Source organism: Galleria mellonella, unplaced genomic scaffold, assembly GCF_026898425.1.
Source record: "Galleria mellonella isolate WM207_F2 unplaced genomic scaffold, CSIRO_AGI_GalMel_v1 utg64, whole genome shotgun sequence".
Classification (NCBI taxonomy): domain Eukaryota; kingdom Metazoa; phylum Arthropoda; class Insecta; order Lepidoptera; family Pyralidae; genus Galleria; species Galleria mellonella.
In genome coordinates, this window is record NW_026442133.1 from 4,174,978 (window position 1) to 4,201,463 (window position 26,486).

A 26,486-nucleotide genomic window follows, 5' to 3' on the forward strand; every position below is an offset into this window, starting at 1 on the left:
ATAAAGATGATTTGAAGTTTCATTTGCAAACCGATCAATTTATTTTAATAAAATTTAGTAAATATATATTGTTTGCATCCATCTGAAGAAGTAGGATACTTTTCATCCCGATAAGAAAAAATGGACCCGGTGTGTGAGGGTAGAGGATGAAACATTGTTTGTTGAGTCAGCTAGTTGTATATTGTTTTTGTTTTCTTATCCCTGTATACATATTTTGAAAGCTCTCCAGAACAACAGATCATAACATACCTATTCTCGTTTCTATCAATGCGATATCTTTATAGTCTCTATCAACTCTAGGTACTATTATTTGTACTAAAAATAGATGTTTCTTCTTAAAATTCAAATAAAAATTCTCGATTCATAATAGAAAGTTGTTTCTTCTTTGTAAACTTCTAATCTTTATTATGATCGATGATAACTTTATAAATATTTTATTTCTAGAAACTTTTTTTGACAAATAAATCAATTTAGTATTCAAATATTCCAATTTACTAAAGATGATTTAATGAATCAGTGATTCTGGCAATCAATTAGTACAAATTATTCCGCTACAGACTAAAAATAAAACTATTTGTTCATTTTCAGTAAAAGTAAATATAACTAATAGAAATGAAACCAGAGAAGGCGATGAAGGAAAATCGACTAAACTGGACTGCGAAGCTGAAGGTCATCCGGCACCAATTGTCCAATGGTACAGAGAAAGCAAGCCCATTGATGGTAAAGTTAACATAACAAAATACACCATATCATAATATTTCTCTGCATAAGTAAAAGATTATTCTACTATATTGTATACAACTTAAAACAGCAAACAATCTGACGGGTGTCACCTTATGAAAAATGTAATCGACATGATCATCATTGTGAAAATTACAAAAAATACTCTATTACTTATGATATTATATTTTATTTCTTCTCTTTTATCAATCTATAGTTTATTCTTTTATAATTTTCCAATAGCATAAAAATAAGTGGTGACACATTCTATTCTTATTTCGTCTCCATTAAAAGCGAAATTATATATTACCTATAATACTATAACGAACGAATGTTAAAAATATTTATAATACCATTATTTTTTCTATTCACAGCCTTTGATAGAGACAAATACGTGATGAAAAAAGTAAAACCTCATAATTATCAACTGGAAATTAAAAACTTAAGTCACTTAGACGTCGGGGAATATGTATGCAAAGTGACTCAAAAAGCATTATCTCATTATACCGATAAAACAGTGTACCTCTTTGTGAAGCGTAAGTATTTATGTATTATTCAGAGATAAATCATTAAATTTTTTTAATATATTCTGTATTAGTAATTTTTATTAATATTATAATTGTGAAAATGAATTTGTTTACCTCTTAACGTTTTACGGTTTAACCAATTATTATAAAATTTGGTATACACGTACCATATAAGATGGAGAAGGACATAGGCTTTTATTTACTCCAGTTAATTAACAAACCAATTACATGGGCAAACTTGCAGGTAATAGCTAATTATTATAATCATTGACGGCCTACCGTACCCTAGGGGTAAAACGAGTGGAACGATCGCGGTCTAGACGCCAGATAACAATGGACGCTTAAAAGTCAAATGCGAAAAACAATTTCCAAAGGAACTATGTTGATGGCGCATTTTGAGAGGTAGTGAAAGTAATATTGCCCAAAAATTAACGTAGAATTTACGTGAAATAAAGGGCATTAAAGACAATTTTGCTCTACTCTGATTAAGAGCTAGGGCCGGCGCTGATTTTAATAAATAAATAAGATGCCTATATGTAAAGAAGATGGACGTCAAATTATAATGTTATTCAGTTGTACCCGCACAAATCCATATATCTGGTTCCCATGGGAAATTGCACTAATCCGTATTTACTGCTACACTTTCGTTATATAAAGAAACTGAGTAAAATTTTATGTTTATTGACAGCGCCTTTTGCCTCCACATTAATTAGTCACTTTCACCTTTTTTTATAATGCTTAATGTGCATTCAACTGCGTGTAAATAATTAAATAAATATATATCCTTCTCCATGCCAAATATTATATTTGTGCCAAGTTTCATGACGATTGGTTGAGGCGTTATAATCTATAAAAAAGCAAATTACCGTTTCGTATCGTATCATATTGTAAATTGTATAAGATTTGAATTAATTGCTCTTAATAATAATTCTAACGGCTAACACGGAGTCTTCACAACCTGAGATGAATTCAAATATATTCGAGCCATTTATTGACCACTAAAATTAGCTAATCCACTACCGCTAATCCTATCAACATCTTGTATCTTTTTTAAAATCGTCTTATAAGTATGCAAGTTACTCTGTGGTTACGACTGAAATTGGATATAATGGAGATAAGTATATTGATCATCGAATTTCCTGCTCATTTTAAAAATCACTCGAAAATCTATATGGTTCTTTTTTGTAGTTACATTCGGTACTAGAGGGATTAACTTGTCCAAATTGAAGGAAATGTTGCTGTTAGATAGTCTTTTATTTTTATTACTCGAATTTGCCTCGTGCACGGTAACCAACAAGCACAACTAAACTGTGAGTGCTTCAACATACATAAATCTATATTGTCTATACCATACAGTTTTGCAAATAAATAAAGCTCTGTGTGCACCAGATTATGGTTTAAGATGATCGCATTGAATAATTTTGAGTGTTAAATATATGAGAATTAACACGATCATTTATATAAGGTTATCTGGATGCTTTGATCGGGGTCACACCGGCCATAGTAACTAATTAATGATATCACGAGTCCACTCCCGAGGCGTAATTATTTTATTCTTCTCATTCACTGTCATACATTACATTTTCCTATACTGAGAGAAACATTAATATCGAGGTGACTATGGGTCCGAGGTAAAGTATAATCTTTTACTTAAGTAAATTATTATATTTAATGCCTACATTGGTATTGACTGTAATTTCATTTCACTGGTAAAAGTATCAAAAATGTTAATTATGTTGACATAATTTTCATAACGGATTGTGTTCTGGAGAACTGTTTGAAATGATGCTTACAGTCACTTTTTATCATCGCACCACTCACCATCGGCAGGGTATTTAGCCTCACGCTTAGGCTGTGGGATGAACTCCTTGCTAAAGTTTTTCCTAGAGACCCACTACAGTATGGGGTTCTTCAAAAAGGATATATTAAGATTTCTTCAGGGTCGGTAATGCGCATGTGACAACCGTAGTGTTGCAAGCGTTCAGAGCCTATAGTAACTGTTTACCATCAGACGGGCTATATGCTCGTTTGCCACTTTTGTAGTAATAAAAAAATATATAAATGTTCTAGCGTTCTAATCTAGCCGACTTCATGTCTACTAGATTAGAACGCTAGGACATTATAGAAATATTCTACCTACTATATAATAGCACAAAAATGAGAAATGTAAGCCGAATTGTTTCTTTTAAATTTCAGATAAGCCCGTTTTGTATAACCCAGAGACACGATCCACATTATACAAGACCGAAGAAGTATACGGGATATTGAATGAAACGTAAGTAATCTGTATTAAACAATTTCTATTATTTTATGTGATCGGGAAATTCGCTGCCGCTCGAGGCTACAAGGCCTATTCATAAAATTTAATCAAATTCCATTCCATTCTCAAGTATTATTGATAAATACTGAATAATTAAAAACAGTAGTACTTAAGTTATATAGTCTGCATACAAAAGCTTCCCTAAAACAGGTCAAGTTATTTTATCTATGTATGTCTAAATTGGGGTACCAGTATTTATAATTAATATTAAAAAATAAAAACAATTCATAATTTATTTTTTAAGATTATTTGAAAGAACAAGATAAATAGTGCATTACGATTATTATGAACTTTAATGAATACTTTGATTTATGTGCATATATGTGAGTGTAAATATATTTTCATTTTTAAATCAGTCATTTTAATTAATATATGTATATTAATTTATAAGTAACACGTATATATGTATGTTTATATTATATAAGAAACAATAGATTCAAATTGAAAAAATCGACATGCTTAGGAAAATCTTTATCCAATTATTTGAAACACTGACAAAAAATCGCGTTTTGATTTATAAAAAAAAACTGTGTTAACATCAAAAATGGTATAAAATAAAACAGTACGTTTTTGCCTGTTAAACTACCATCGTGAGAAGAGTTTCATCTAATGTCGAAAACGAGTTTCCAGCTCGTTTTCTGAGGACTAATCAAGTGATACTTTATTGTTACACTTAATGAGTCTAATAACTTATTTAAATTGGTAGATTTTTATAGCATTTTTTTTTAATTTTAATATTTTTTTTTTTTATATTTCAGCAAAAACATAACGTGCAGCGCTTTAGCGAATCCACCTCCTACATACAAGTGGCACAAGCGACACAATAATTACGATGGATCAATTACATCCGATGATACGGTAAATTCTTTGTCTCGTTCAGAATATGTAATATAATATAAGTGTTTGTCAAAACGTGTTCCAAAATTCATCGATAAATGAGTACCAGGAAATGGACAAGTTTATTAATTTATTATAATTTTCTTTATTTATTTTATTTAAGAGTTTCCTCATGTTGGGGCAACTAATTTATGTATTTTCCTCTGGCCTGCTCTATTCACAGCCATATCTTTGACCTTCCTATACAACAGGATACCTAGTATTCCCTTTATCTGTCCCATGTAGTTATTTCTAACTAATATTATTACCATTTTATTACCTAGGAAATATAAAATATAAATCCAGTAGATTTTTTAAATTGCAACAATATTTTTAAAAAACATAGATAGGTCTTTAGGCAGGAAAATCTAACCTAAACGGTCAGATTCAGTACTTCCAGTAAATAAACGTCGTTAAAAAATATTTTAAACTGCAAGGTGAGAACGGGCAAAATAAAATAATATATATGAAGAGCAACCCACAAATACATCGAATTCATCCGCTAGAACCTAAATGGTCTCGTACAATGCGGTTTCAAAGGAGAGTGTAAAATAAGCTTCCTGCCAAGGTTTTCCCTAGAGACTAACAGATATTACAAAATTCATTGTGACTATACTATCCCTCATGCATTACCATTGCTAAAGACTTTGATAAAATTTGTTACTGTAAAAATCCATACATTAGTAAATCTTAGGTTTAACAAGTAAATCTTAGCATTCACTAACTATTAATGATAAAAATCTGAAATATCCTGTGATCACAGATCCTAAAGATATGGTAAATATCAAAAAATAAACATAATATTTAGACATTTTTTTTATACAACTTTGAATGGCAAACAAGCTGACGGCCCACCTGATGGAAAGTAGTAACCGTCGCCTATAGACATGAACATTACCATGGACATAACAGAGACCCCCCTATACCCCCATTCATTGCCATTCCTGAGGACTCAGGTGTTATTCCTCTGTACCCAGTAAATTCACGCCATATCCCACTCTTCAAACCGAAACACAGCTATGCAAACACAACTGCTTCACGGTTGAAACACGAATGGGACAGAAAAAAAATCAATCGACTTTTGTACAAAGTCTCCCCCTGGTACAAAAATATTTATACATATTTAGTACATGATGCATTACTCGTGATCTTAAAAGGTAGATTGTATTAGGTTTAGTTTGGTGAAAGCCTGAAAATTGATCTATACGACTGATATGCCTGTTAATTATTTATATATACTACTTTATAGGTAATCACCGCTGCGGATGGCAGTTCCTCGGTACTGATATTAAGAATGCGCAGTGATGAGGACACGGGCGAATACGTATGTACAGCGATAAATAACAGGGGGAGGCAATCCGTCGTCTTTCACGTCACATTAGGCGACAAACCAAATCCGCCAGATTTCGTAAGAATTTTTATTTCTTGCACTTTCTGTAATTTATGTATTACCATCACTTTTGATTTTTTAAGAGATAAAAGTGGAATTATTTTCAAGTTGTGAAAGTGGACCTGATCAATATTCCGCAACTCGTTATTACTAACAATCAAATTGAATCAAAATTAAAAAATCAAAAGCTGAAGTTCAACTTGCGTAATGAATGAAATTACAACTGATAATTAAACATATAAAAGTTGTATGAACACGGTTCAATCAAAATAATACAATGTAAGAAACAAACAGTGGTCTAACGTCTTTAGAATAAACACGTTAGATTACTAATGGGGAAAGAGTGTTTTAGACTGTGGTCCAACTTTAATATTAAGTTGAGAATAGAAATGTACAATCATATACTGAATATTATATATAAGATATTCTTTAGAAATGTGTGAATATACAACTTGAAGATTCCAAAGCGTCGTCATGTATTGAATTTTGAAATCGCAATAATATAAAACTTTTCGAATATATCTTCAAGTTTTATTACACGAAGCGAAATATTATAATGTTGTGTAACTTGATTTAAATTTAAGTAGATATAATTTATATGTTGTATTCTTCATATACAGAGTGTTTAACAGAGAGTATTCTACAAACTAAACATTTTCCCCGTAGAAATAATAATACGTTGAAAAATTAAACATTTTTTATATTTTAGACCATTAAATCTGTTTTTTTTTTTCTTTGATAAATCTTTCTTCTTTGATAATAATCTTCTTTGATAATCGGATTCATTGTAGAATACTTCCACAAAAAAACACAAATTATTCAGATTTCACCCTATATAGTGTATATTAGATCCAAGCTCCATGTGTATATTACTCTTAAATTGTCTTATTTCTTCCTCACACCAAATCCTTTGTGGATTAGGCAGAGAAATAAATAACAAAAGCCTCTATCCTTACAAGCACTTACTTGAAACAAGAGACAAACGTTTGCTTCACGCACTTTCATAACTCGTGCAATGTATGTCGATACAAGAGATGCATTAATTCCTCTTACAGATTAAACACGGTCATTCTATTAAGATTATAATATGAATAATAAATAATATGCTTCCATTAACTCTTCCAAAATATCCAGGTGGCGGTAAACGGCACCAATGCAACCCATATCAATTTCAATGTGATATGCTCCACGTGTACTATGGTGCAAGACGAAACTGTAGCTCCGGATCCCAAAAATCTAACTCTTCTTGGTAAGAGAAATTTGGATGTATTTTCAAACTTTAGTATACATATTAATAGTATTCCCAATGTTGTGTCTTATTTAAGGAATACCAATACTGATAGGAAATTAGAGTGTTTTTTTCAATTCAAAATAACCCCGCCTGCGCTATTGGTATATGGCGGAGTATTAATGACAGATGATAAGTGAGGATGAAGTCAATTGACAAAACATAAACTCATCAGAATTAACCATGATTATTTCCACTGCCTATATTTAGCAGTAGCTGGATAATGGCTGAGATGATGATGATTTCCACGAGAGATTGCATGGCAATCATTCTGATAGGATATATTGCTAGCAATGGGGTCGCTTGTCTCCATTACTAACAGTTATATTACTCAAAATTTCTATGTAGGTATAGGTATATACATATTTATAGAAACATAAGAAAAAAGAAAGTATGCCAGGAAGAAAAAGTATGTTAAACAGTATCATATAGTATAATGAAATTTTATCAAAACGTCACGACACAAACGTGAATTTCTTGGGTGATCTTACGACAGGATTTGAACCCTCATCTTTCTGTTATCAAAACCAACTGCATTTTGAGCACTGCATAGATTTAATAGTTAAGATCATAGAAAGAACAGTACTTATTTTTTTACACGCAACATAGTACAGTTTAATGACTGTCAAATGTACAGTAAAAGTTCTTTATTCGCGGGATATACATTTCGTGAATATGCCGCGACTACAAAAATCGTGAATAAGGAAAGCCGAACTACTTATACAGTGGCAATAGCATTTGTCAACATACATTAGGCGTAATTGTATAAGGTCTGTTTTACTTTTTTATTACTTATTTTGTCGACACGTTTACAAAGGCATTGAAACCTTTTTAAAAATATGCACCGATTAAATCCGTGAATAAAGAAATCTTTAGCCGCGAATATAGGAATTGGGTCCTAATTTTTTAATCAGCGAATAGTGAAAGCGCGGATAAAGGAAGCGTGAAAAAGGAGCTTATATAATATAATAAGTACTTTATGAATATCTTTTGTTTACATGTTTGAAATTATGTTTCAGGATTCCATTTCCAGCTGGTTCCAGTCGAAGAAGGTGTACCACCTGACTGGGACTCAGCGGAAGATTTTGATCTAGACATATTGTCTGCGGAAGGTACTAGATTTCTTTAAATTGATTCATAAATTTATGAGCTTTTATCAACACTATCGTCATTGTTGTAAACCATCTATCGTTCACTGTAGAAGATAGATCTCCATAGAGAGCGATTCTGCGCCATTTGCATCCAGTGGCTCCTTGCAACAACAAATATTACAAAATCTAAGCTCTCTCCCGTCCCAATAATTCCTTTTGGTTTATCTTCATTCATAGACATAAATCTCCTCGTAAGGAGGATATCACCAGCTATTACCACGCTGGTCATGCAAATTAGTATAGGGTTTTATTTCAAGTTTCTAATGGTAATACTTACTTTTATTATTTGTTTTTATAATACTTAGAATGGGAAAAATGCTGACGGCTCACTTGATGGAAAATACTATAAACCGTGACATGAAAAACATGAACAGCACTATGAACATCCTAGAATAGACCATTATGCCTATGGTATCCCTCATGCATTTTCATTCCTAAGGATTACAATATTATGCCTCCATACCCTGTAATTTTACTTAGAACTCAAATTTGCGCAATTCTTATTACAGACACACTCTTCGAAGTGGGTCCTCTGAACAACAGTACGACTTTCCACGCTCGAGTGCGCTCGCGTAATGCTGCTGGCTACTCGGAGTGGACGATCATAACACCAAATCCAAGTACCACGGACGACGCCATTAGGCTAATAAGCAGCATCATCTTAGTCATTATCGCTTTAATCGCCACAGGATTATATTAAATCTAGCTCAATGTTGCCAGAATTAAAATATCGATGTTCAATTTATTTCTCGCGTGTGCTTGGAAGAAATGGTTTAGAATTTTTGAAAAAAATGTTTTTGCTGATCTGTCAATAATTTTATAAGGAATAAATACTCGTTTACTCTTAAGAACAATTCAGTTATAATATATCTACAAATTATTATATCAACAATTTCATTCAGGTATGCTATGTATTAGGAAAAGTTATTATTAATAATAATTATGTTAAAAGTATTGATGTGGTAATAAGTTAGTGGATTATCAGCTGTTAAGTCTGGCAACATTACAGAGACTTGGCAATGCTTTGGGGATCAATGATTTTTAATAAGCAACGTTGTTGTTTTATTTTTAATTATTTTAATGTTGATACCAAAGATTTGATAAATATTGTAAAAATTATTCGTAATTAGATGCTACTGCTTTGTATCTTATTTAAATTTTGTAAATAAATAAAACATAATGTAGAATTTTAAGATTCTAAATAGCTACCACTCTTATATCCCCAAGTATAACACCCCAAGTTTCGTTTAGATAGTGAACGTATTTGTCTATTACTCGGTTTTAATTAAATAAGTGTTCATCTCGTACCCTATATATACCAATGGCCTCAATATTTAAATTAGGTATTGTTAAAAATTTATGTGATAATAATTAATAATAAAAGTCTTCGATAACATCAGAAGACCAAAAATGGATGAATCTCGTTATGATCCTCAAAAGTAATTGAAAAATATATGCGTTAATAATAAAAAAAAAGTTAGTTAGTAGTATATTTCTACTTATTTAACGTCTCTAATGCCTTTTCAATATGGAACAAATGTACCTAAATTTATATCAAAACGTTAATAATAATCAGACTTGAATAATTTTGAAAGAATGTCAAGAATTAATTTGTTTTCAGGGAATATTTATAAAAGTTGCTTTTATAAGTGAATATTTTTCAAAGATTGTCTATACTAATATTATAAAGAGGAAAATTATGATTGTCTGTTAGTTTGCAATGTTATTTTAAAAATCACTTAAAGGATTTTAAATTTTTTTTCAATTATAGAAAACTACATTATCAGAGAGTAACATAAACTATATAAGATTTTCAAAAAATCTATTTACCCGTACGAAGTCGGGCTGAATCGCTAGTTATCAATATTATATAATAATTAAGTATCCCAAATTAAATCTTGTTTAAATTTAATAAAAAAAATAATCATGCGGCTCACCTGATGTAAGTGACTACCGCCGCCCATGATCACCCACAACACCAGCGGCATTGCAGGTGTGCTGAAACAGGTCGACCAAATCGAAGATTTTTTAAAAAGATAGGAGATATGACTGTATTAGATATTTCATATCTAATACTGTCATATCTCCTATCTGTTACATTTTGATAATTAAAAACATTTCTTAGATATTATCGAGAGTTGACAATAAAGAGTATTTAATGAAATAATATAAAATATTAATAGATGCTACAGGATACATTGTTATATATTTATTTACATGACATTTAATAATTTTTTTCTAAGTAAAAGACAAATATTTGAAGATACCTACTGTTGAATAATGAACGTTTGTAATAATGTTTGAACATTAGAATAATTAAATGTTTGTTACTCATTCACATTTAAATGGCTGAACGGGTTTGAATATAATTTAGTACACGAGTAGGTTATATCTTAATTTTATATATGTACGCTGACAAAGCCGCGAGAAATAGCTAGTACTATAAATAAATATTTATATCGATAGGTATTAATAGCTGATACCTCTTTGCTCTGAAATTATTCAAGTCTGATCATTAAATTGTTAAAATTGTTATTAATTCAATATTCGTCGCGTCCACTTCCTAAATGGGTGCTTTACGTTATAAATAGAGATATCTGTAACATTTCTTTCATCAAAATGAAAAAAAATGATTTGATTAAATCATAATTATTTTGGACTATATATTAAATACTTCTTATTGTATTTTATTGTAGTAACCACAGACTTTTTTGAACAATTAATAAGTTTGTACCTACTATATTTTTTACTATGATATTTTATCTTAGAACATCAAAGAAGCTGACGATCCATTTAATAGAATGGTCACCTATTGTGGTTGAATTTAAAACATAAGGCATCCTTCTATGTGATCTGCCAATGAAATCAAACATTTTCCCCAAACAAATATGAGTCGAAAAATAATAAGCAATTTTGAGCTTCTTTTGAACACCTCAAAATTTTCTTATTTTTTGACCCGTATTTCTTTGGTGATAATATTCAGTTCCACTATTAAAAAAGATGAACAAATGGTTTTGATTTTACCTATAGTTTTACGCTATGTAAATAAAGATGTAAACATTACCATTTTTAGTCACTATGTTGTATAACTTGGTTGTAAGTTATTATATATAATATTATTATACATAGTAGGTTCGTATAAAGAGATTGGCAGAAAATGTATTTTTGGAGTAAACCTAATCCTAATTTTAAATTATTTTTTGTAAATACATAAACTATCTATATTATAAAGCGAAATTTACATCAATATTTCATACTATTTAATCACGAATTGTGATCATTATAATAACATATTAATGATCATTTTCCAACAACACTATCATATGATTAAATAGAATTTTTATCACTTTTAAATTAAATATGTAATATACCAAACGAGATTTTCCTCTACGCCTGTTTTTAATACAAGTATTTCAATTAAGTTCGGCTGTCTATAAGCGGTAGTCATGGAAATAATTGCTACTCCATTATAATTTTACGAAATTATTTTTTATTCTTGCATTTATTGGAAAAGAACAAAATTCTTTCTCCTTTTCTTTTTTACTTTATTTGTGAAAAACAAGATTTTATAGCAATAATTTGGAAGCTGATATTTTATTATTATAAATCCCACAAAAATTATTAATTTAAACTAAATTTTAAATTTTACTTTATATGCATTTATTAATGTTGACTCCGAAAATACTATTTCAGAATGATAATACGATATTGCACTGACATACGAATAGACGTTTAGGTAAGTAATTGTTTATTTGTGATTACGTTTTAGAATAAATTACTCCTCTACCTCTAATGCTGAGGAAGTAAATAATACAATTATTGAACTATATGACAATATTTATGCAGGTACTATATCAAACAATTGGTTGAAATTATTACAATAAATGTTAACATAAAATACTATTTACTAAATGCAATTATATTTAAATCATTTGTCAATTTGTTGTCAAAATTTTCAGGAAGACTGATTTTTTTAATCATATAATTATTTCTTTTTTTGCATTTAGTTTTTGTCTAAAACATTAGCTTAAGAAGCCTTGTATCACTAAATTTAAGGGTTACACAGACTTCGTACAAATTGTTCCATTTGGTATTACGTTAAAAATTTATGAATTTTAAAATGTGTACATGTTTCGGCTTAAATAAAAATATCCAATTTTTACGTAGTTGAATATTTATTTATAGAATATTTATAACAGTGTTCAACGCAAAGTGTTCAGTGTGTTGGACTTGAATAAATCCATGTACATAAGTTGTGTTAGCTGCGTATCACGTGTACACTGATTGTTATGTTACATACACTGAAATTTTCTGCCTCCAATAAAAATATTTATAAAATGCACTCGCCTTTCATTGGTTGTAGGATAAACCAAAAGATCGTACCTTATAATGCTTAATTGCATCGTTTCTTATAGTAAATATTCTTTTTGTTCTCCTTCAACCAAAGGTTGTCTTTAAGAGATTGCCCTAGCGATAAGACAACCTTTTGTACCTTTATGTGTATATTTCAATCTGTATTTATGTTACTGTATTTCACTTGAATTGTTCAATTGTCATTGTATATTTTTGTTTATGGTGCAATAAAGAGTTAAATAAATAAAATAACTAAAGTAAAAATCGTTAGCGATACCCAAAACAAAAAATCTATACATGCAATACAATATACTATGAGAACATAAATTTTGTAAATCAAAAACTCAGAAGCGTTAAAAAATAATTTTATGTATCGTATAACATCAACATATCAACATTTGAATGCGCATTATTAGTATTTCAAATAGTAAAAAAAAAAACAGATTCGATTCATTTTTAAATTAAAAAGTAGATATTATTTATTTTTTTATTATGTAAATTGACTGTTTATTCAACTTAACATATACTGAGTGTATTCAGTGAATAATTATGTATTAATATCAACAAATAACCTAAGATTATGAGATAATCCAAAATAATAAATTTAATATTGCAAGACTAGATTAGTTTTAGACGGTTATATAAATAGATATTACTATTGGTTGTACAAAGTATAAAAATATACCTATACATAATAAAATCTTTCTTATACCATTCTCATAACAAACACACAAATAAACCCTAAAACAAATATGCCACCGATAAAAAATAAACCATAGAATGTACCCTCAAAATTGTGTGATGATACTTCGCCTTCATTATTATCCTTCGTTTCTTCATCTAGTTTTTCTTCATCTGTCTCTGTTTCACTCTCAGTTACTGTTTCCATTGTTACTATAAGTAACGTTGTGTCAGATTTTGTTGTAGAAGCTGATATTGGACTCGACCAAGGTGAGTAACCAATATCATTCTTCGTTCGAACTCGAATCCAATACTCCGTCTCTTCCTCTAGATCTTGCAATGAATATATATTTTCTGAAAAGGTTTGGAAACTATTGAACGATGATATTATGCCAAAAATCATGTAACATACTACACGCTTAAATAATAATAAATAAATAAAGAATCCACTACAAACAAAATTTATAATTTCTCAAAAAAGGGAAATTAGTTCCACGCGAACACGATACCTTCACTGTAATAATCGTATAACCTATCATAATATTTTAATTATAAGTGAATAGTTTATTAACTTTATAAATGCCGGTCGACAAAATAAATATTTTATCTACCTATATACCTAACTTATTTAAATAAAATTAGAATAAACAACTCCGACGTCGATATGTTTTTCGGTGTATGCATAATCCCATCAAATTAAGAAACAATAAGTCTTAGACAATGGAAACAGTGTTTATAGACATATTAATGTTATGATTTCGACAGAAAATGTCAAATGTTGATTATATGTATTTTGAGTTGAAAACAAAGTTAAACAAAGTAAACCTAAGCACGAATAAATATTAAATACTGACACTAATTAATCAGTTATTGTATATATTCATATTTTCTTATCAACTGCCTTTATATACTTATATACTACTTAACAATCTGCCTTTATATTTTTGTAACATAGAAAGGAAATATATTTCCAATTATAATTTATTTATTCACATTTAATGCCAATGCTAATAATTAAACTCCTCTTAAGAAAATGAAAGATTTTCGAGCATACCTACAGCTTACGAAGATGAACATCATAAGCACGTTTATTTTATGTTTTTAAGTTTATTTATTAATTTATAAATTATCACATTACCCTTACGTCTATTACCTATATATGAACGTGCTTACAGAACAAATACTATACCTTCACCATCGTCGACTTTAACTAACTCACTCTGTTTTCCTCTTTTCCATTCAGCTTCTCTAGGAGTTTTTCTTTTTAAATTTGTTCCACTTACTACCATATATTGCGCTTCAATGCCTTTAAAATTATTAATAATCATTGATGTACATATGTGTTGTAATTTAGGATTATGTACCATAAAAAAACGAACTTCAATTGAAGCAAAATTTATTTTGATTTAAAAACTAATCTACTGAACCGATTTTGATACAATTTCTATGAAACCAATCTGTGAGCATGTACTTTCATATAAAAACGAATTTTCGCAATCGGTTTACAACTGACAAAGTTATGAGGGAACAAACATAAAAAATCAATCGAATTAAGAACCTCCTTTTTAAAGTCAATTGATAATGAAAAATCACACGGTGCAACAAACTGCTTTGGTTCCGTGAAACCAATACATGCATTAATGAAATTAAAGATTTATACATTAAATTGTTCTTACCACATACTTACGATTAGCTTATTAACCATTCCTAATTGTACAAAAAATATTTTTTCTAAAATTTAAAACAAATATATACTGTTGAATACTTGCCATCTATAGGAAAATGTATATCGAACCATGAGATATTTAATACTAGTTCGGTATCAGATGACTGCACGAGGTTGACCTAAAATAAATATAAGACTTCTCAATATTAATTACGTACGTTACCTGTGCAATAATTTCATTGTATTTATTTATAGTCATATTAGTGTAGAATGTGAGCACCTAGTTATTAACATTATAAAAAAAAATGTTCCAAAGTTCTGGATAATTTTAAGTCATTAACTAGATTATTCTTATCATGTAAGCTTAACTTAGTTCTTAACATACTGTATGTTTAAAAGTTTGCATTTAAGTTAATACCTCACTGGGTTTGTCAGGTTTTTCCATCTGTACTATAGTGAAAGTTTTCGAATTATTTCCCAGTTCGTTCGTCGCTCTACATAAGAACCTTCTATCGTAATTCGATTTATCCGCCACTATCGACAATGTTGCTTCGCCGGTATCAGGCGAGTCAATAATTTGCTTCTGTGAATACTCGAATAACGTGTGATCATCTTCGTAATGAAACCACCGGTAACTAGATTTTGGAAACGCGCTGGCACTACAGACTAAATCAACACTGCAAAAAATTAAATAAATGTAAATATTTTACCAGAGGGTGACTTTGTACAAAATTCGTACGCATAGGTACCTCTATCCCACTCATGTTTCTACAATGAAGCATTGTGTTTCATTTTGAAGTATAAGATATAGTAGTAAAATCACATGGTACGGAGGCATAAGATCATTGTTCCCAGATTTGGCAACAGATGGGTGTCACAGTGTATTCTGTAAGGTATGTTCACAGAGCTGTTCATGTCTACAAGTAACGGTTAACGCTATCAGACGGATTGTCAGCTTGTTCGCCGTTCTAAGTATCATAAAAAAATATGAGAAAATTTTTTTTTGCAAAAAAATTAAATAAACATAAATATTTACCAGAGAGAGACTTTACAAAAGTTTGCTTAGGAACCACTATCCCATTCGTAATTCTACAGTCAAACAGTTGTATTTGCATGGCTATGTTTTGGTTTGAAGGATGGAATATGACAATGAATTTACAGGGTACAGAGGCATAACGCCTTACTCTTTAGAAATGGCAAAGCATGGAAAATATCATGGGTAAAACAGTACACTCTATTATGTCCGTAGTACTGTTCATGTCTATAGGTTACCACTTTCCATCAGGTGGACCGTCAGCTTATTAGACATACTAAATTGCATAAAAAAAGCTTGAGTAACTCGAGAAATGTTCGTAATAAACACTGTCATCTATACCAATACTATAAAGAGGAAAGATTTGATTGTTTGTTTATAATATAAAAACTCAAAAACTACATAACTGATTTTAAAAAATATTACACATATAAAAAGCTAAATTATCAACGAGTAACATTGGCAATATATTATTTTCTAAAATTCCGTCTAACCGTGCGAATGTATAATAGTATACTATAGACCAGCCTTTCCCAAAATGGGCAATAACGCCCCCTTGTGGGCGCTGCAGGCCTAAAGGGGCGCCCCCCAGAGTAAGAGACCCAGAAAAAAAAATAGGGGCGTTGTGTAGAGGCTTGGGGGGTAATTTGTTTATCTTGAAGTAATAGTGGTTTTTAAGTAGGTGGAAAAATGGGGGCGCTAAGAAATAATTTATTCTCAAAGTGGGCAGTAGACAAAATAAATTTGGGAAAGACTTTACAACTTAACTCATCTCCTTACTATCTGATAACTACATGTTCAATTCCCGAAATATTATTATATTATACATAATAATATAGATTCATTTTATACATATATCTGTTTATCAGTTATTATTAATACGTAGCATACTTCTATCATCAATTGCTTTTATTGATACTCATACTAATGAATTTGCAATCGCTTGAACTCTCGTTATTAGTTCAATCGATGATAATTGAAAAGTTTTCGATTGCATATATTTTATTAATAAGTTTTATAAAATTAAGCGAATGAAAATTGTCAGTGATGATTGAAATATTATCACGATAAGTTTTTTTATAATTATGTAATTATAAAAAAAATCTAACTCTGAATAAACTATGTATATAAACCACAAATATAATTTCATCATCATATCAGCCCTTAACCGTCCACTGCTGAACATAAGCCTCCTCTTTAGGGGTTTTGCCAGTAATTGCCACGTTTGGCAGGCAGATTGGCAACCGCAGTTAGGTTTTAGAGATGTCTTAATAGGGACGCTGCTGCCCATCCCTCGTCGTCCATTAGTCGTCTTTTACGACACCCACGGGAAAGGAAAGAGTGGCCTATTCTATGCCAGGACCACACGCCCAAATATAATGTACCATTCTCCAATTCTATTATTTACATACCTCTGATTTTCTTTAGCGTACACCAGTTCAATATCATTACCATCTAAAAATACTGGCGCATCTGAAACGTACAATTCATGAAATAATATAAACATGCATATAATTGAAACAACTATCTGCCTATTTACACAGTCGCCTTGCAAAATTGACGTACACGTTATCGTTGTTGTATGCATGAAATAGAACAAAACAGCAATATCCGACGTCTTATTCTTGCTCATGATTTCTCAAAATTCATTTCAATATCTACTACTATAATTTAGTTTTCTATTTTTAGGTAACCCCATACAATTGGAGTGTTGCTGACAGCTTGGCCAGCCAGCGTTTTTTACGAATATTTACATAATTGTATTTTTATATTATTGTTTTTCATAATCTTTTTGATATATGTTTTTTGACATCTTTTTTGTTAGTTCAATATATACTGTGTTCCCCTAGTCACGTGGAGTTCCCTAAAATAGAGACTATTTATTTTTGCAACCTTTAAAACTTGAATACTTATTGCTTTAAATTTATAGTCAAACACAGTTTGTTCCTTATAGTAGTCTATAGGATGTAGTAATAACGATTATATTATGTTTATTATATGAATAACAAATTGTTTGCTGAAATTTAGAAAAAAAATATATTAAGAAACGAAAAACTCACGATTAACTATTAAAGTGATGTTCCAAGATTTACTCAAACTACAATCCGATAACTTGGAATTCTCTTGTATAGCTGTACAGGTGTAAATTCCGTGGTCATCAGCTTCCAAGGACGTTATGGTGAGTAGACTTTCGAAGCCTTGTCTATTGTACTTTTCCATCAGGCGATATTTAGAAGAATCGTCGCCATCATCTGTTTAATTAAAATATATGGATATATAAAATTATTTAAAATATACCTATAAATTTGTACAATTATTATTTCCCTTAAATATAGTCTATACATTAATTTATCTAATCATCGGCTTTATTTTTAGAAACCATACCCTGCACTTTAAATTAAAAGATATTTTAGTTTACAAACTTAAAATTAAGATAGTATCTACAATCACCAATCGGAGCACTTTTAAAATAATTAATCATAAATATTAAAAATTATTTTTGAAAATTAACAAATAGTTCTAATGACGATGATGATAATATCAATTGTGGTAGGGTTTTCCAGTAGTTACTATGCTTAGTAGACGGGTTGGCAACCGCAATTAGACTTTGGTAATGTTTTAAGAAGGGTGCTGCTACCCATCCCTAGACCATTAGTTCCCTTAGTTACCTCTTACAACACCCACGGGAGAAGAAGGATTGGTGGTGTAAAGGGTAGCCTATTTTATGCCGAGACCATAAAAATTCTGCCGTAAAAATTCTGACTTAAATGACGAAATTAATGTTTACTTACAATTATAATATAAAACCATTTTAATCAAAAAATAGCTATTAGCTTATTAGTTTTAGTCTCTATGTTATATTCCATCTAAAATATTTACCTTTTATATCTTCTCCATTTCTATTCCATACAATTCTGGGTTCTGGTTGCCCCCTAGCTTCGCATGATAATGTGTATGAACGACCCTGATTAACAGCGATTTCCTTTGGGGTATTAACAAAATCTGATGCATCTGCAGTAGAAAAATTATAACTCTGTATACTTATGCCTATTGATATCAAAAAGTCCCTTCGTGAATATTACTTCAATTTATCACAACAATGTAAAGCCTCAATCTGTACTATTATATCATTAGTTATATGTATATATATATATATATATATATATATATATATATATATATATATATATATATATATATGATGTACTATGTATAGTTATTATATTTTTTGTATATTATTCCATATGTTTGTATGTTTATTTATCATAAATTGTTGTTATCTTTCAAAATATTCATTTAATTTACAATTTTTTTTAATCTATGCATTACCATCTATCCATTTACTCTCTCTGTTTAGCATAACGGTCCGCCCTGTAAACATATTTTAATGTGTGCAAAACTATAAATAAATAATTATAATACTACTAGTTTTCTACAAATGTTAAGAAATCAATATCATATCATCAAACCAATATTAATTATAGCAATCTTTAATACATACTTCATTTATTTATTTACTCAATTTGACGCAAAATAACCATATGAATACCATAAATAGACCTAAGTAGTTATAATAGTATATATTACGTAAATAAGTATATAATAAATATATAAAATACATAACATACATTTAGATATATATATGTATAAATCATATATACAATTATTTTACGCACAATAACGAGACAAGTAGGTATAGAGAACAAAAACAATACAAGAGAGCGAGAGAAAAAAAACAATAATAACAGGTAGTGGGACTTATGTAATGTGATTCTTGAAGGTGGCTATCGCCGCGTATTGAGGATGGTAGTGCGTTCCATAGTCGTACGGCATGCACGGAGAAGGATTTAGAGTAAAAAGAAAAGCTATGAGAAGCAGTTTTAAAGGTCGAGGTTTTTAACACTGCGTAATCCACGACTCTGCTCATCACCGAAAATTACAAATGGTATTTTAAATCAATTAGGACTAATAGGATTAAAAAAGATAGAACAAAGAAGAGAAAGAATATGCAATTTACGACAAAGCCGAATTGGGAGCCAATTGAGTTGTAAACGGAAGTGTGAATTGTGGTCATATATACGTAATCCAAATATAAACTCAATGCAGATATTTTGAAGTCGCTCAAGTTTATTTAGTCGCTCTACAGTGAAATTTAGATAGCAGGTGTCAGCATAATCAAGCACGGAAAGTAATAGGGTATGGACAACATAATTTTAATATCCATCGATAGAAAGTTGCTCAATCTTCTCAGTAAGCCAGCGACAGCAAAACTCTTACTGCTGACTTCACCGATTTGGACTGACCAAGACAGTGACCTATCGGTGTAGATGCCCAGATTATTAACGCTATCACTGAAGTCAAAACAAACTAAGGCTATTCGTGGAAGAATAGAAAAACTTTATTTTAACAAACCGGATAATGAATACCTGCAATACCCAGAACACAAACTTGAATTTGTAAACTTTAGTAAAAATCTATTTCTAAATTAGACTAACCAAAGATCGAAACCTCATTTACACAAAACAATATACCTACCTATCCACAGAGGTCGTTAAAATTGATTGTTAAACTAAACAGTCATATCTATTATTATTTATCACGAACAAGTAGTCTGGGAATATTAAATATGTACTTACTCAACAACGAATAAGCGCTACCGGTAACAGTCTTTGACGTCATTATCTATACTTATAATAAATCTGTAGAGAGGTCAATTCTGTATATGAAATACATTTCCAAAATAACGATCAGGGGGTAATTAGTGATCGATACTGATGCCAAAAATGCAATCGGTAAAATTTTTGTGTGTCTGTCTGTATGTTCGTTATAGAAACAAAAACTACTCAACGAATTATAACGAATCTTGGTATAATTATTCGTCATACTCCTGGGCAGGTTATAGTATACTTTTCATCACGCTACGATCAATAGGAGCAGAGCAATGAAGAGAAATGTTGGAAAAACGGGAGAAGTTACTCCTTTTTTAAGCTTCCGTCGCGTATGCAGCCTTAATGACCTCTTTTTAAAATGTAAAAATGTCCACACGTGCGACGCCGGGACGGGCCGCTAGTTTCTACATATATTTGTTTGTTCACTTATCTGTCTATACCTAGTTCTAAAGTGTGTACATATAACTTGAAAAAATCACCAACGCCGATTACTAGTTATTTATATTATTCGTTCGCATTATCGGGATATACTTGTTCTTTGAACAAGATAAAAAGTACCTTATGTCCTTCATCTCATACAGTACGTATATCGCAATTTTCATAACAATTGATTAAGCCGCTGTGACTGCAAGAAACATTAAAAAAGTCACTCTCATATTTATAATATTATCATTAGTAAAAATCAATCCAATATTTTTTTTTTTTTATTCTTTTTTCTTTTCATTATTTCTAACTCCACGGATTCTCAATCAATTCAAAAATTTACCTGTATAGGTTATAAATAAAAAATATTTTAAAATAAAAAAAGAATTACAAAGAAATACATTTCGGTAATGATAATTAGGTAATATGATTTTAAATAATTATTTTCTGTACCAAGAATATTCGCCTTATGACATGATTTAGAAACGCTATACCACCGACCTCAGTATATTTATGATACGATTTTACACATTGCCTCATTTTAGGCTACCGCTCTGGTTATTTATACGAGTATATTGCATTCCTCTAGACATTGATGGCGGAAAAAAACGTTATTATCCAGGATATTTCCCATACCGATACTTTTAATTTATTTCGGTCAGATATGTTCTTTATATATAATTATTTATATTATAAATATATTCTATAAGCCCATTATACGTAGATATGGCAATTATAATAACTATATATGTATTACCCGCCCGTAAATTCAATACAGCATTACAGCAGTATTTGCGTGTTTTAACAATAATAATTTTTAAAATTATTGTAATGTATTTATTCTAAATACGGTAAATTCAGAGATGGCATGTTAACAGACGTCATACATATTTTGCCGACACAATAGCAAAATATTCAGTAATGTCTGTAAACATTTGAAATTAATATTCAATATTATGAGTGAAATTCAACTATTTACTGACATTATTTGCTAATTTGCAAGTCAATGACATGTATCATAGCTAATAATACTAATGTTGAAATAAAAAAAAATATTAGTTTTATTTTTTGTGGGAAACTTTATAACAAAATCGCCTGATGAAATGTTTTCTTAACGCCGTAAAGCAGCTAAAATTTGGATAGTTATATTTAAGTTTAAAAAATGGGGTATGGCAATGAATTTATATTATCTATTTGTATAAAGTAGGTATAGAAGTCACATGAATAATTAACAATAATATCTATACAAACATAATGGAACAACGAGCAACGCGTGAGAGATACTACAAACATCGGAATTTATTCCCGTACACAGGCGACTATTACAATTCTTCACGAAATTCACTGTAAAAATTTTTACGTAAACATTGTAAAAAAGGTCATTGTCTTTATAAATAAACGCTCAATTGTTCAACCATTTTCAACATCTAAAAGATTTTTTTTATGATAATTTGTCCCCATGTGCCCATAACGTGTTCAAAAAAATACTCGATAAAAGTATATGTTCAAAGTGACATATAGAACGAGTATGAAACTAATTCAAATAAGAAATATTAAAAAAAAACATATTAATCACCTTAACTGAGTATACAAACTTCAGTACAAACCTACAGCATGCTACGCACAATAATGTTCTGAGTATACATAGCCACCTAAAGTCATCTATAATCTTGGCACGTTCATGATCTTATTGCCTTTAAATTTTGTCATTGCTAACAATATCCTAGTATATTTTAAATGACAAATGTAAACATTAACATATTATAAAAATTTTCACAATCCAAAATAATAAAGACACCTAAACAACATAACCTGCACACTTATTTCAGCATGTAAAGTCAAATTACATAATTAAACTTTTGCAATTCATTATACATTTAACGATATAGTAGAAACTCAACCACATACCAATAACACACAACTCGACTTCCTGTGATGTTTTGTCCGTTCGGCATGTGTAAACTCCACTATCTTCGACAACTGCATGTGTGAACGTCAAAACTTGCTCAGTAACAATTCGGCCGGAATTCATAAGATGCTTGGTTTGTGAGAACACTCGATTCGTATTCTCATGCTTAACTACATTTCCGTGATTATTTAACCATTCCACCTGTGAAAATATCAACCTTAGCCTAGGGAAACTTTGTACAAAATCGTCTGCATGACTACATCTATTTCACTAGTGTATCTGTCATGGAGCAGCTGTACCTAGCATATATGGCAGTAAAACTTGTTTTTCATTCTATGTATCATAAAAAAATCATATTCCAGATATTGATTATATGTTAATTTCCGTATGGTCCCAGCGTAGAATAGATATCCCTTCCTTTTAGAATTTTTTTTTTAAATCTGTCGTATGTAGTTTTTGAGTTTATCCATTACAAATGATCAAATCTTTCCTCTTTATACTATCAGTATATATGAAGAATTAAAAAATCTTTAATGTGTTATGTTTTTCAAATATAATAAGTATTTCGTCATACATCATTCACACAAGGTATTGCAAATAAAATAACATTACACGCTTTTAGTTTGAATATATCGGTTTGAATATGGTTTGAACATTTCCGTTCTGGTTTTTTAGACAAGTGTCAATAATAACCATAAATTTAAAATATTTACACTCATGTAATGTCGCATTCAAATATTTGGTAGAAAAATCTATATTTACATGAAATAAGCCATCAACGTGAAGGAAAGTATTATAAATTAATTTGCGCAAAAATAATTGAATACCTACGTAAGTTTAGCAAAAAGCAAAGTCATTGTGATATATAAGCAAACTGATGTCGTTTTTAAATAAGTACACAAATAAGGATCAAAAACATTCAATACAATAGTTGAATTACTGGGAAAATAACCTTAACTATTGATAATCCTTAAAACTTTGACATAAAGCTTAGATTTTTCAATATTTCTACGAACAGCAGTCCTCATAATGAATACATAATAAAAAGAACTCTCATCACAATATTACAATTTACAGATTACAATATTAACAATTTGGTGCGTTATATATCACTTTCATATTTACCATTGAGAATATTTGTTTTAAATTTGGAGATTTTGAGTCGTATATATAACGATAACATATTACTAAATCATAAATACTTATGTATTACTACTGTTATTGAAATTGACCTTGTTTGCAAATTTATCATTTCGCTAGAAGACAAAAACATCACAAGGTTATGATGTACAAGTACATGATATTGTACATGGACGATTAATTAACATGTATACATGTTTGTAACTTAATTACTTGTCGCAAAAGAAATTAGGGTCCAGTGCAGGGAAAGAAAAACGGAATAAAAGCGTAAATCTAATCTTAAAGGTAAAGCACAATTACAATGTAACAGTAATGTGGTGTTTTGATAATTATCAAACGCCACGCAAAATTTTATGAATAATATAAATATGTGATTACATACTACATTAGCTAGTATAGCTATAGTATGATGAATCTATCGAAAATTCTTATCACCTTCTGCTCCACTATCACAAATGGAGTAAAACTAGGAATAGTGAAGTCGGCAAGAAAATCGTTTTCCCTTAGCGGAATATTTTTTACTACATTTGACAGACTTATTGGCAATCACAACTTAGATGCTAGTTTTATAAGAACAATAGTAACATAAAAAAATCTAGGAGATAGGTGGCTATCACCTAGTTTTTTTTTTTTTTATTTCATTCGTCGCCTGTACTTCGATGGGTGACCAGAAAAGAAGTTAGTCTGTCCTACGGTAACCATACCAAAACACTCTCGTTATGGAACAAATATACATGTAATTAATGAGTATCATTACCTTTTGATTTCTGTTCAGAACTTTACAGGCAATTGTTTTTCTCGTTCCAACAGGCAAATACTTAAGATCTTCTTCGTAGGTTATAGGTTCCACATATAAACTATTTGATTCTTTAAGACCATATACTGAAAAAGTGCAATTTATCAATTAGATATTATCAGTAACCTACCACAAGAACTCAATCTCAATACTTAATTACTCTCTGTCCATAATAGATAGATAGGCAATACCTAAGAAAATAAAATAAATATAAATAAAGTAAGCAATATCTTTTCCATGTCATGGCATAACTTAAGAATTACAATATACTACGATTCCTTTTCATACTCAAACGATTAAACAAGCATTCTATTAACTATAATAGATTTGTTTATTTGTTCTTAACATTTTAAATTTTTATTAAGCTGATATTAAATCGTATAGTTCTCCTGAATATAAAATGTATTAATCTTTTTTCATTTTTTTTTTTAGAACAAGCTTAACACCACAAAAAAACCATACCCTGAATTTATATAAAAATACATCTAAACCTGTACCTGCTCTGTAAAACAAGTAAACGAACACAATCACATAAAATAACCACTTCATTTTAAAAAATTACTCGTACATTTATATAAAATATTACAAAATATTTACTATAATACTTGGTGGTAGCAGTTTCAAACACCATTTAAAACTGTCTCCACCATATCCCATCTGTTTCCACGATACCTGTTATTTAATTGGAGCACTAATTTAGCTTTAATTGACGAGCGTGGTAAACAATGTCGTATGTACGGAAATATTACTTTACCCTTGTTATATTATATAAAATTATAAAGGTCATTTTAAACGATTTTATATTTCACCAATGGTATCGATGTACCATAACTAACATACGTAATTAATAAATTTATTTATTATAAGAGCTAAATGTGAAACCGTACAAATGGTGTATGAATGCAAAGAACCGAACAAAGAAAATTCTTCCCATCAAGATTAGTTCAAAAGAAGGCCGCCTATGTATATTTACTAAATACTCTTTCACACTAAGCTTTAATAACTCAATATTATAAGAAAAAGGATACACGTCCCAGAAAAAAAAGAGTTTATTTTTACTTACTGAAATTTACTTTACTGAAATAATATAGCGACAATTGAGTATCAAAATTATATCAAATTCTTACCATTGCAAAATAATATTACCTAAATTAAAAAGAATCAAACAACATTATACTTTTTACTAATTAGCAATATTTATGCCATGAATGGTTGAGTACAAGAGCAAGAAAGAAAAAAAATATAAATACAACAGAATCTGAATTGCCGACAACGCCATTCGTACAACTAAATAGACACTGGTTTGTTATATTTTTCATTACATGGCCTTCTTAACAAAGTAGTAAAACAAAGTTCTTAGTAAAAAAACTTCAAGGATCGCGGAACCAAAACAATAGACGAAGTATTTTCCCAATACAGTCATCAATTGTGTTTTATCAATCATCTTTAAAAATAATATATGGCTCCTAAGACCCTGTTGTGTGTGATATTTCATTTCTAATTGAATGCCAAAAGCCTCTATCCTTCCATAAATCTCTTGCTA

General features: G+C 29.9%; 2 protein-coding genes across 2 annotated transcripts in view; one reads left to right on the forward strand and one right to left on the reverse strand.

Moving 5' to 3' along the window:
* The window catches only part of LOC113512553 (neural cell adhesion molecule 1-like), a 146,181-nt gene extending 135,993 nt beyond the window's left edge, over positions 1–10,188 (forward strand). Inside the window, exons 4-11 of the mRNA XM_031906919.2 lie at positions 589–720; positions 1,095–1,256; positions 3,444–3,522; positions 4,326–4,425; positions 5,693–5,851; positions 6,968–7,082; positions 8,141–8,233; positions 8,782–10,188. Coding sequence (XP_031762779.1) covers positions 589–720; positions 1,095–1,256; positions 3,444–3,522; positions 4,326–4,425; positions 5,693–5,851; positions 6,968–7,082; positions 8,141–8,233; positions 8,782–8,972 — 1,031 coding nt within the window. The 3' untranslated portion in view covers positions 8,973–10,188. The remainder of the gene's footprint in view (positions 1–588; positions 721–1,094; positions 1,257–3,443; positions 3,523–4,325; positions 4,426–5,692; positions 5,852–6,967; positions 7,083–8,140; positions 8,234–8,781) is intronic.
* Positions 10,189–12,974: 2,786 nt separating this feature from the next.
* Positions 12,975–25,599, reverse strand: LOC113512461 (limbic system-associated membrane protein-like). Its single transcript, XM_026896358.3, has 10 exons — positions 25,441–25,599; positions 24,905–25,029; positions 23,007–23,208; positions 18,886–19,017; positions 18,066–18,257; positions 17,418–17,478; positions 15,391–15,649; positions 15,076–15,151; positions 14,496–14,612; positions 12,975–13,660 (listed from the first exon to the last, which is right to left on the reverse strand). Exons 1-10 carry the CDS (start codon positions 25,490–25,492, stop codon positions 13,332–13,334), a joined length of 1,545 nt encoding a protein of 514 aa, XP_026752159.2. The 5' UTR covers positions 25,493–25,599; the 3' UTR covers positions 12,975–13,331.
* Positions 25,600–26,486: the final 887 nt, after the last annotated feature.